Source organism: Diabrotica virgifera, chromosome 6 (assembly GCF_917563875.1).
Source record: "Diabrotica virgifera virgifera chromosome 6, PGI_DIABVI_V3a".
NCBI classification, from domain to species: Eukaryota; Metazoa; Arthropoda; class Insecta; order Coleoptera; family Chrysomelidae; genus Diabrotica; species Diabrotica virgifera.
In genome coordinates, this window is record NC_065448.1 from 151,591,992 (window position 1) to 151,605,350 (window position 13,359).

The following is a 13,359-nucleotide window of genomic DNA, read 5'->3' on the forward strand; positions in this document are numbered from 1 at the left end:
TTCTTTTTTTGTGAATAGGACACAGTATTGCTTCTGTCCATTCCCCAGGTAGTATTTCTTGTTCGCATATATTATTAATTAGTTTATCGATTTTACCTACTAACTGATTTCCTCCAAACTTAATCATTTCAGCCGTTGTGCCGTCGCTTCCTGGGCTTTTGTTCATTTTTAATTTATCGATGATATTCTGAATTTCGCTTATAGTCGGAGCCTGCTCTTCACTCTGTTGATTTTGTAATTCATTTACTAGATCCTCTGTTTGCTCGTTATTATCGTCTGTCCCTTCAAGTCCATTTAGAAGCTCATCAAAGTACTGCTTCCAGCGTTCTAATATCTCTGGTTCACCCATAATCATTTCTCCATTTTGTCTTTATAATGTACAGTTTTTGGTTGGTGCCCTCGTTTCTCAATTTTTTATCCCTTGGACCTTGGTACAGGTTCCTAATTTGATTATTTTTGTAGCTTTCCTCTATATTTTTCAGTTTAGCTTCATAATGTTTCCTTTTTTTCTCGTAGTATTTTTTTGGTTCTATTTCTTTGTTTAGTGTAATTTTCCTGCGCTTCTCTTGTTCCTTGAGTTGTCATTCTTAATCGTAGCTTGGCCCGTTCTTCCAATGATTGTTCACATTCTTCATCAAACCATTCTTTTTGTTTTTTCTTTGTGTTGTCATTGGTGCTGGAAATATTTGCTGCTTCTTTAATTACATCTTTTAATGTTCCCCACATGCATTCTACATTCCTTTCATCCACTACGCTCTCTAATTTGTTATCTACGCTCTCTAATAATACATAAATATATAAATAATACCTACCTACTTCTCTTCTTCTTCTTCTTTCTCGAAACTCCTTATGCCCCTCAGGGGCGTCGGAGTATAAATAATTCGTCGGAGTAAAATATAAAATACGTACTAACTCGATATGTTATTGACTTAATAATCGTGGTATAAATGAGTCAGATTAAATAAATTATTAGAAGAATTTTTTACTAAGCAACAACATTTTTGTTTAATTCATTAATATTTTTTGTATTTTGACAACGGCATCCGGTTTGGATGGCGAAACGCTAATAAAATAATTGTTTAGTAAAATTCTGGCATATTTCCCATTAAAAAAGGTTAATTACTGTAAATGATTTCAGGAATGATGATTTCTGGTGTTGAAGTCATCTTACCATCATTCTATACATCTTGAGCATCCTAGCTGAATTAGTAGTAATAATTCGCTAAGGTAGTTTTTCATCACAAAAGCAAATGGCATCCATGAAATTCGCTATTTTATAGTATACAGTGCTCAGTCCAAAATACTTTTTGTGACTATCAATAGTTCTTCTTCTTCTTCATATTGATAAGCAATTCCGCTTGTTCATTGGCAGATTGATACCTCAAGGGAAGGTTGTCACTCCAACTTTTACGTAGTCGGCTGATACTTCTTCTACCGATTGGTTATTTATCTCGTGCTATTTTGACCACACGTGTCTCTCCAATTCTGCTTATTTGGTTATTCCGTTCTTTTTTCTATTTAGTGTCCATTCGTTTATATGTACACTCTACGTTACATGTTCTCCTAACGTCTTTTCTTCTAATAGTAGTTTTGTTGGGTGGATACAGTAGCTAGAGAGAACTGTTGCCGTCCCAAGCCCGGATAAATTAGGAGGGAAGGCTCTAAAACCATACAGCTAATAGAAAGGGGATTATGCCTCCGAACTATCAATAGTTGAAGGCATCAATGGAAAGAATACAATCGGTATTGACTGTTAATGAAATTGGCAACAGTTTTTATGATGAACAAAGGTCTTAAAAATAAATGAACAATACACAACTAGTGAGAAACAACAAGGATTTCGGAAAAATAGGTCCACAATAGACGCCATATTCATAGCCAGACAAATTGCTGACAAAGCACTGAAATATAATAAACCTGCAATTATGTGCTTTATAGATCTGACTAAGGCCTTCGATTGTGTAAGATTGGAAGATATGTTAAGATTGCTAAAGGAGAAAAATCAGCCCAACAAGATGATAAGGATAATTAAAGACATTAATGCGAAGAACAAAACGAGAATAAAAGTCGAGAATAAACTAACATCGTAAGTAGCAATCAACTCGGGAATCAGACAAGGGGATAGCTTGAGTCCTCTGCTTTTTAATTTAGTAATGGACAAAATCATAGAAAACATTAAAGGTACTGGAAAAGAATATAAGATGGCAGAAAAACAAATAAAAATCCTCTGTTATGCTGACGACTCAATCTTAATCTCCGATAACGAGGATAACCTACAGTGAATTGAACAAACTTTCAATACAGTGGCGAAGAACTACAACATGAAAATATCAACAGCTAAGACAAAATCCCTGGTAGTGTCAAGGGAACCCATAAGATGCAAATCAGTAATTAACAACGAACTAATTGAGCAAGTCTCGAGATTCGTATACCTGGGAGTCGAAATATGTAGTTATGGAGATGTTAAAGAAAGCGTCCGAAAGCAAACCAATAAAGCCAATTACATGTTAGGATTTCTGAGGGATGTCGTCTGGAGAAACAAAGATATGAGGCTGGAAGGGAAAGTAAGCATACAAAAATCATGTGTAAGACCGATCATGACATACGCGATAGGAACAACATGTGACACAGCAGAAACCAAGAGGATACTGAGAACATCATAAATGAGAATATTGAGGTCAATAACTGGGAAAACACTGAGACACAGAATACCGAACGACAGAATACGACATCTCTGTAACTTACAAGATATAGTACGGTGGGGAAGACAGAGAAGACGAGAGTAGAATCAGCATGTAACGAGAATGGACAGCGAGAGAATAGCCCGTATAGCCAGGGATTCGAAGCCAACAGACAAGAGACCAATAGGAAGGCCCTTTAAAAGGTGGGGAGATAGCTGGCAGTCAACATCACAGCTACGAATACAAGCTCAAAATCGGTTAAGAACAGGCCAAGAGGTCTATTATAAGAAGAAGAAGAAGAACGATCTTAATAGGAATGAAAATAAGCTTCATCGTTGTTGTGTATAACCTTAATATATTTGGTACCTATTTACCAACTGGATTTTATTGGATAGGACCTGTGATGAATGTATGTTGTTTCCCATTTCGCTGTTTCTCAACCTGTGTCTTTATCAATTTCTAAAAAGCTTAGGCAATGGCCATTAGATAACCACCAAGGATTCTGCAGTCTGACCTATTATAGGGAATTTTTTCTGTCTCTAGATAGATGTCATTAACGGGTCCGTAAGCATTCAATATTTTATTAATATGCATAGTTCGACAGCCGGATTTAGTTCGTTTCGGGATACGCCACAAGCGGCTCTGAAGACACTGAAAAGTAGAAACCATGGTCAGCCGATGGTGGTGGCCCTCGACTCAGATTAAATCTAAAGCGTCTTTCCTTATTCATGGATTTTTATTGCTTTTTTTTTATTTTCAGATGGAAAGGAGAAAACGTTGCAACGACGGAAGTCGAGTTGGTAGTAAGTGACGTAATTGGACCGAAGGACATCGTAGTTTACGGAGTAGAGGTATATACTTTTGTTAGTAATTGTAGGGTATTTTTTAGCAGCAAAATACAACATTATTTAAACTTCTACAAAAACACAAAAAAAGAGAAATAGATATTTTAGGGTCATGTAATAACGAGGATAAAGACTTAAGGATCATTACAAACCTCTACCTAAAACAAAAGGCTAAAATCGGAATAAAAAGCGAAACATCTAGAAAAATCAATATCGAGAGGGGAGTAAGACTGAGATGTGTCCTGTCACCTTTGCTGTTCAACGTTTGCTCTGAGAAGATATTTAAAAATACTTTGGAAGGCACCTCGGATGGTATAATTATTAACGGGCAATGTATAAATAACCTGCGATACGCTGATAACACGGTCATTCTGGCAGATATAGCTAAAGCACTCCAACATTAATCGTCCGAGTAACGACAGCCTGTAGAGAATTTGGAATGATATTAAATACAAAAAACACAAAAACTATGGTCATCAGCAAGCACCAAAACATAAAAGATGAAGTTCAGCATCCATTTGGCTTGCAAATTTTAGAAGCCTTGGAGGTGTTACCAAGGAAATGGACCAATAAGTTTTCGATTTAAAATCTTTTAGTAATATTTTAATATTTTCTAAATATTATTAATAATGCTATTAGGATCGAAAACTTCATCTTTTAATTGCCAGATGACGCTAGTCACCTAATATTTTCACTTCAGCTGCAATGGGTGGGAAAACCTCTCAGTGCGGATCAATTGGGATATGGAGAACAAGCCTACGTTCTTTCCGATGAGGCTCCAATAAGAGCCGAAAATCGCGATTCAAGGGACTGGACTGCGCTCCGTATTCTAATTGAAAAGTAAGATTGTTTTGCCTTCGCATTGCAACTGAATTAAAAATAAAAATTTTATTTTATTTTTATATTGGTCTTTACTCCTTCGAGTAACTCGGTCCATTTTCTGTTGGAATTTACCAGCTGAACAGACGGGGTCGTGAATTGTAAGTTTTTGAATTCCCTCTTGTCTTCTTCGCTTCAGCATCCATTTGGCTTGCAAATTTTACAAGCCTTGGAGGTGTTACCAAGGAAATGGTCCAATAAGTTTTCGATTTAAAAATCTTTTAGTAATACTTTAATATTTTCTAAATATTATTAATAATGCTATTAGGATCGAAAACTTCATCTTTTAATTGCCAGATGACGCTAGTCACCTAATATTTTCACTTCAGTTGCAATGGATGGGAAAACCTCTCAGTGCGGATCAATTGGGATATGGAGAACAAGCCTACGTTCTTTCCGATGAGGCTCCAATACGAGCCGAAAATCGCGATTCAAAGGACTGGACTGCGCTCCGTATTCTAATTGAAAAGTAAGATTGTTTTGCCTTCGCATTGCAACTGAATTAAAAATAAAATTTTTATTTTATTTTTATATTGGTCTTTATTCCTTCGAGTAACTAGGTCCATTTTCTGTTGGAATTTACGGTTGGACGGTTTCTCGTTGTGTTGGAACAAACCTATGGTACATAAATTACTAATATCTCGCCGTAGCGATGACGGTCGCGAGTTCAATGCTTTTTCTCCATCCAAAAAGTGCACAACGTCGCTAAGGAAGTTTTCACTTCAAGGGAGATAGGGATAGTGCGGCTTCTCATGCACTTTCATCGCAAACTCCTTCAGGTACACACTCTCTCAATCCTCCAACCATTATATCTTCGGTCGAACTTATACGCATTTCAACCTATAGTATATAAATTACTAGTATCTTGTCGTAGCAATGACGGTCGCGAATTCGATGCTTTTCTCCCATCCAAAAAGTGCACAATGTTGCTAATGAAGTTTTCATTTTAAAAATTATTTAAACACTAATCAGTTATAATGATTGGAATAGGGATAGTGTGGCCTCTCATACGCTCGATTCGCAAGCTCCTTCGGGTACACACTCTATCCCCCTCCAGCCATTATAACTTCGATCTAACACGCAATTCAACCTATAGTATATAAATTACTAACATCTCGCCGTAGCGATGACGGTCGCTAAAGAAATTTTCACTTCAAAAAGTTAATATTAGATAATCAGCGTCTAAATCAAATAATTATCGCAATGGAACAAATAAATACTCTTTATATTATAAATACATATATAATATACACAAATGTATGTACGATAATGCATACATGAACAGAATTTATTTCGACAAAGCGATGACGGTCGCAATGATGGTCGTGAATTCAATATTTTCCCCATCCAAAAAGTGCACAACGTCCCTAAAGAAGATTTCACTTCAAAAAGTTATTTCGTCAAAGCAATGACGATGACGGTTACGAATTTAATACTTTTTCCCCATCCAAACAATGCACAACGTCCCCAAAGAAGTTTTCACTTCAATAAGACCTGTTTCAGGATTTTTCCTGAAAGTTGCTAGGTTACAAAATAACGAATTTATTCCAAACATTTGCACCATACTGTATACGTACAAATTTTATTTCGCCGGAGCTATGACGGTCGCGATGACGGTCGCCAAATCAATCCTTGCTCCCCATCCAAAAATAGGTTTTACATTTATTCTAAATTTAAATACTTCTACACAATTTATATATACATACATATAATATACAGTATAAATTAAAGAAATATGGAACATAGCTTTTTAAGACACAGTGTTTGAACTGCATTTGAGATAGTGGACCAATATAAAAGTTCCAGACATTAAAACCAGAAATCATAGCAACATTAACATTGGCATGTAGAAAATATCTTTAAACTAGAACCTCCTACTTCTATCTCTCTTTTTGGGAGTTTACTAAAATAGCGAGCCCAGCCGAATGAGCCGAAAGTACATAATCGGACTTAAGGGTCCGCACCGCGCCAAGGAATAGAACCGAACCGAACCCACTACCTACATGCACAGACAAGGCGATTGCAGATACGCGGTACGAATGGGTTATTATTTTTATAAGTTTTTGGATATGTATTTAAAACATATAATTTAACCTAAAATATTTATTTTAATATTTATAGTGCTAAATATTTCATGTGTATCTATTTATGGATAATGATGATTGGCATTATACATAATATTATGTAAATAATTGATGGATTCGACCGTTACTTGATGGAAGTTCATTTTATCTAACAATAAAAAACTGAAAACGTTTGTTTTCTATACTTCCACAAAATTTATTATATCTAAGTGACTACAGCTGTTTCGGCGGAGTGCCTTTCTCAAGTAATATAGTTTACAATGTGTTTGCCTTTTTAATCTTCAACTGAAGAGGTTGAGGAGTGGGGAGCTGTTTGTCTCGAGTTGGTCATTCAGAATTATATCTGTATTTTTCAGTTTATTAATTTCCATAGATTCTAAAAAAGATAGCTTAAGGCCTTTATTTTGAATATGTAGAATTTTAAACTCTTCATTGAAAGAATGATTATGATCTAGAAGGTGAAGTGCGTATGTAGAAGTGTCTGTTTTTCTATTGTTGAATGCCCTTTTGTGTTCTGCTATCCGTTTGTCAAAAGTTCTGCCAGTTTGACCGATGTACGTTTTCGGACAGTCACCACAAGTTAGTTTGTACACACCACTCTGTGGTGACTGTCCGAAAACGTACATCGGTCAAACTGGCAGAACTTTTGACAAACGGATAGCAGAACACAAAAGGGCATTCAACAATAGAAAAACAGACACTTCTACATACGCACTTCACCTTCTAGATCATAATCATTCTTTCAATGAAGAGTTTAAAATTCTACATATTCAAAATAAAGGCCTTAAGCTATCTTTTTTAGAATCTATGGAAATTAATAAACTGAAAAATACAGATATAATTCTGAATGACCAACTCGAGACAAACAGCTCCCCACTCCTCAACCTCTTCAGTTGAAGATTAAAAAGGCAAACACATTGTAAACTATATTACTTGAGAAAGGTACTCCGCCGAAACAGCTGTAGTCACTTAGATATAATAAATTTTGTGGAAGTATAGAAAACAAACGTTTTCAGTTTTTTATTGTTAGATAATATTATGTATATTGTTCTAAAGCTATTTTTTTGTGGCGTTTGTGTAATTTATTTTTCTAAATGGGAAATAAGCCACAATTTAACTTAAAAAATGATTTTGTTAACGTTTCGACCTCCACTTCGGACGTCGTTGTCAAAATACACAGTATTAATGAATTAAACAAAAATGTTGTTGCTTAGTAAAAAAAAATTCTTCTAATAATATCATTTATTCTAACTCATTCATATCGGCAATTATTAGAAGATTTTTTTTACTAAGCAACAACATTTTTGTTTAAATTATTAATATTTTGTATTTTGACAACGACGTTCGAAATAAAAGTTAACAAAATAATTTTTTAAGTTAAATTGTGGCTTATTTCGTATTTAGAATAATAAATTACATAAACGCCACAAAGAAATAGCTTCAGACAATATTTTAGGTGAAAAAATATGTTTTAAATAGGTACGTATCCATAAACTTAAACTTCTAAAAATAAAATAATCTATTCGTACCGCGTATGCATAAAAAGCTAGAAGGATCTGCAAATTCTGCAATCGCCTTCTACATGTAGTCAGGTCGCCGGTCGGTTCGGTTCTATTCCTTGGCGCGATCGCGAGGCGGACCCTTACATAGGAACCGGTCGTGTAATAATAATTCTTATACCTGATTCTGACCTAGAGGTGGGCTAGAAGTATTTGCAATCATGTAACGGTAACCCGTCGTAATTTTTACCTGTGATTGTGATTTAACAGAGCAACAAAATAGTCGTATTTTAAACTCCTAATTAAAAATGTTCAAAAAAATTCAACAGGTGTTATTATTTTGTCTAGGTAGGAAACAATTTTATTCAAAAAGTAGTTTTTGTAATGAAAATAATATTGCATTAATAAATAATTTCATATTTTTTTCATTGTCTTAATTGTTATTAGAAAATCTAACAAGAGCATAGGCGCCAAATTTCGGGCCAATGCTTTCTCAATTCATTCATTTTTTTCGAATTTTAAGAAAATAATAAGTATTTTTGAAAAATATAAACGCGGAATGAAAGATTACATTATTATCGAGGGCCGAAAGTCCATTAGAATAAAAAAGTGTCATTTAAATGAGATATTTGAAATGAAAAATCACACTCAATTTTCTCTTCTTTTTACCATTGTAACTTATTAAAATACACATTATAGAAGTTTTCAGGGACTTTTAGCACTCGGTAATTATGTAATTCTTTATTCTGCTTTTAAATTTTTCAAAAATACTTACCTACTAGTTTTCTTAGGATTCGAAAGAAATAAATGCATTTAAATAGCATTGTCCCGAAATTTTGCGCCTACCCTCTTAAAAACGAAATACAAAGTAAACTTTAAATACCAGTATTTGCTACAAATACTTATTAGTTACTATTTGGTACTTTTAAATTAAAATTTCAGAATAGCAGCCTTTTAGCCTTTTTATAATTAACTCGAGTTCTTCAATCAGAAATAATTAGACCAGCTTTGGAAATAACCGTTCGCAAGGCACTGATGTTCCAATGACACTAATTCGTTCTTGAGCTACTTGTGCATGATAAGGAAAAATATATTTATTTTCTCTCCGCCATTTTAACAAATCTTCATTTCGCGGCAACCGATCGCATTCCCTAAATATTTGCATTTCTATTATTGCCCTGCTTGTCGTAGTGCCTCGTGGCTGATCCTGCGATCCCATAATATCATCCGGATCTGCAGATGTTTTCTCATGTTCTAATAAAATTTGAGTCGTAAATCCTTTATCTTTTTGTTCCATTCCAAGTTTTTCTGCAACAAGAGCGATTCTATTTTCTGTGCTATTTCCGCATTTGTTGGATCCTCAAAAGGAATTAGTCGAAACCTTATTCTGCCAAGAAAAGTTGAAATCGACAGTTATCGACAGTTTAATAAAATACTCATACATTGTTGAACTAGTGTTTACGTAGATATTTGTTATGCTTATAATAGCCTTAACAATTTCTTCTAGCTGAATAAATCTTTTTAACATATAGAATGTCGAATTACAACATGTGGAAACATCTTGCAGTAATTTGAGAGGATTCCCGTTTCCTGGATTTTTCAAAATCTAAAAGTTTAGCAGTTGCTTGTAGAACTCTTTTTAAAGTGGCTAATGGTATTTTTTATTTTGGTTAAATTTTTAATGATTTTCTTATATCACTTTTGATAACAACATTTGAGGTAGAAGTTGAAACGTCAATAAAATCATTTTTTTAAGTTAAATTGTGGCTGATTTCCTCATCCTTTAAGCCATCGTTCACAATAAAGTTTATTTATTGTGTGTGCAAATCATCCAAAATGTTTCATTTTCACATCATTTTGTACCACCTTTAACATTTTGTGCATTATAGGAAACAATAATGTATTAAAATTTTGTTTTCTACGTTCTCCAAGTTTGATAAGACAGCTTTATCTTACAAATATTGCATGATGCATAATTATCATCCACTTATATAAAAACGTTCCATAAACTACTAAATTTTTCTATTTTTGTTTGGCACTAATGGCATGGTAGGTATGCGTTCTAATAGCAAACCCAATTTTGTAATAGTGACCTAAACAAAATAATAATACGTGTAGAATTTTACGATGGTCCACAGTGGTAACACTTTTTATTAGGAGTTTAATATACGAATATTTCGTTGCTCTGTTAAATCACAATTGAATCGGTCATTGCGAAAACAATCTAAGACCATATTTTGGGTAAAATGACGACGCTTTTCAACGCCATTAAATTTACATATAAATATATACATAAACATTTAAACTTGTTTTGCCTTTCAGAAAGATTCATTTATAACCCATAATACTTATACAGAGAGCACGTAAAGGTTGGAATAAATTAATTTTCTCGAGAATGGACAATTTTGGAAAAAAATCCCGAAAGAGGTCAATTTTTATTTTTAAATTACGACTTTTTGTCATATATATCATACTAGTGACGTCACCCATCTGGGCGTGATGACGTCATCGATTATTTTTTTAAATGGGAATAGGGGTCGTGTGATAGCTCATTTGAAAGGTAATTTAATTCTCTATGCAGTAATATAAACATTTACATAATTATTTATATAGGGTGTCCAAAAGAAATTGTTGTGAATTAAATTTATTGACATAAAAAGAAGGATGAATGTAATTTATTTAGTTCAAAATACATTTTACTGTTCTCAGAAAACAGAAAAATGTTTATAATCATTCCTTTTCGCTTAAATCAAATGTTCAAACTGTTAAGAGGAAGTCAATTCCAATATAACAAAGGAGCACTCGTAAGTGTAAGGTATATATATATATATATATATATATATATATATATATATATATATATATAAATTAAGGATCACTCGAAGAGTGGAGGGTTTTTCGGTCAATAGGTGGAGAAATAAGACAAAGAAGGTGGCTACTTCATCTATTTATTCGAAGACGTTTCGCTCTCTGATCAAAGAGCATCATCAGTTCATCTAAAAAGAACAATATGAAAAAAACCAAACATCCATAGAGAAGTTAATATAACAGTGTTACCTCAAAAAGACATGTAGCAGTCAAAGGTATAAAAAGTAACAAAAGCTTGAAACAATGAACCATTGAATCGTTAGGTGTAGAAACAATCAATAATACTAAGTACAGTTTACAATTTAACAAAGACTTAGAACAGCAAAAGAAGTATGTGGTTATCATACATGTATAAAAAAAATTTTATGTAAAAAACTTGTATTCGCCGAGAACTAGTAAGATCACCAAGATCAACCTTCCAACAAAAGCATATTAATTTAGTTTGATTTTGACTTTGGGTAACATTATTAAAATGATTGTAAAAGTTTAAAGTTGCAAATTAATAAAAAAGTATTAAAAGTTACCACAAAAGCTTCTACACTATTCAAATTCACTCGGCAAAATGGGCATTTCTAAGAACAACGAACCATCCCGTAAAAGACAGTGACCTTGAAGTCAAAATTGACAGCAACAAGGCGAAATACCAACCGCTAATGTATTTGAGCGGTAATTTTAAAGATGTATTATAATATTGTAAAGAAAACTTGTTGTTAGTTCGAAACATTAAAAAGAAAGTAACAGGTGGTTAACAAACACCATTTAACTTTCAAGGAATGGTTCGAATAAAAAAAAAACAACCAAGTGAGGAACGATCTTTCCCAATCACCATAAGTGACTCGGTTATAGCTGGTTAGCCAGCCAAACGAAATTATAAACTCATCCAACTTCCACAGTCCAAGGTTCATCACACTATAGAACTGAGTAATTAATGAGAATTATGTAAATCCAATTAATTTAAAAATTTTTATTAAACTATTTTATCAAAAATTTTCAGCAATAAAAATTAAGTTAATAATAGTTATGGTTAAAGTAAAAAATTTTATTGAATATATTTAAGAGTGAAAATGTATACAGAAACACACCATAGGGGACCATAATAAAGTAGACACTGATAATGACTAATTCTGCAATATTAATGCATGATAAATTTGACTCAGGTTACTAATGTCCGTTCTTTTATTAAGAGCATTGGGGTGCTTCAGTATTGAACACATTTCCAAGAACTGCCTTTTCACGAGATTGCGTTCATTGCCAAGAATCCTAACTTCATTGAAGTCTACCTTGTGTTTTGTGGTAATCGCATGTTGAGAAAGAGCACACGTATGCTTGGATAAGTTAATATCACTGCGGTGCGTTGTAAGACGCCCCCTTAATGATCTCCCTGTCTGACCGATATAGCACGAGTCACACTCAGCACAAGGTATGTGATAGATAACGTTAACTTGTTCCAAAAGGGACAAGGGTGTTTTAGTTTTAGAAAACAAATTTTTGACCGTCCTGGCATTCTTAACAGCAATTTTGACAGGAATGTTGTTATTTTTATACAGTTTAATCAGTTTTTCAGTAACATGAGGAAAATATGGTAAAGAGGAGTAATGGGTAGTTGGAGTCCCAAGTACAGTAGTAGGCAGAACAGTGTTGTTTGATATTGATCTGAGTTGGTCACCATTGGGTATGTCATTTAAAGAAGAACCATAACTCTGTGAATTGAGGTATTTGTTAATAAGGGAAGATGGGTAGGAATTCTCAATCAATATGTTTCTGAGCAGTATAAGGGATTCCCTTCGATTAGTCGGATGTGTCAACCTATTAAGCCTGCAGCTTAAAGCTTTAATAAGGTTTAGCTTATATTTCAAGGGATGACAAGAATGGTAGTTGAGAAACCTATTGGAGGCCATTGGTTTCCTATACCAACTTGTAGTTAAAGTATTGTCTCCCATTCTTATGACACGCATGTCTAAGAAGGGAATACTTTTAGTGGTGGGATCCTCAAGTTCAACAGTGAACTGTAAGTGAGGATCAAACTCATTGAAAATAGACAAGGTGGCCTGTATCTTGTCTGGAGGTAAGGCTAATAGTAGGTCATCAACATACCGCTTAATAAAAGGGACTTGGAAATCCAAAAGACTCAAACGGTCAGACACTAAATCATCCAGTACAAAGTTGACTAGGATGGGAGAGATTGAGGAACCCATAGGTGTCCCAAAAATTTGTAGGTAATATTTGTCGTCAAAGACTAAAAAATTGGTGTCAAATACTAATTGCAAAAGTTCTGCAAATACATCCCAGGACACAGGACAGTTAGGTTGGATGGAGCTCCAGTGATTTCTTAAAGAGGTAGTGACACTAGCTAAAGGTAAATTGGTGAAGAGAGATACCACATCAAAACTCACTAAAATGTAACCTTGTGGAAGTTTAAAGTCATTAATAAATTCACTAAAATGAAAAGAATCTACAATGTTATAATCATTGTTATAGTTGTAAGATTTTGACAAGATGTCAG

General features: G+C 33.9%; 1 protein-coding gene across 1 annotated transcript in view; it reads left to right on the plus strand.

Moving 5' to 3' along the window:
- Window positions 1–13,359, plus strand: part of LOC114332567 (long-chain fatty acid transport protein 4) — a gene marked incomplete in the record, with an annotated part of 350,190 nt that overhangs the window by 174,575 nt on the left and 162,256 nt on the right. Inside the window, 1 exon segment of the mRNA XM_050654162.1 lies at window positions 3,442–3,532. Coding sequence (XP_050510119.1) covers window positions 3,442–3,532 — 91 coding nt within the window.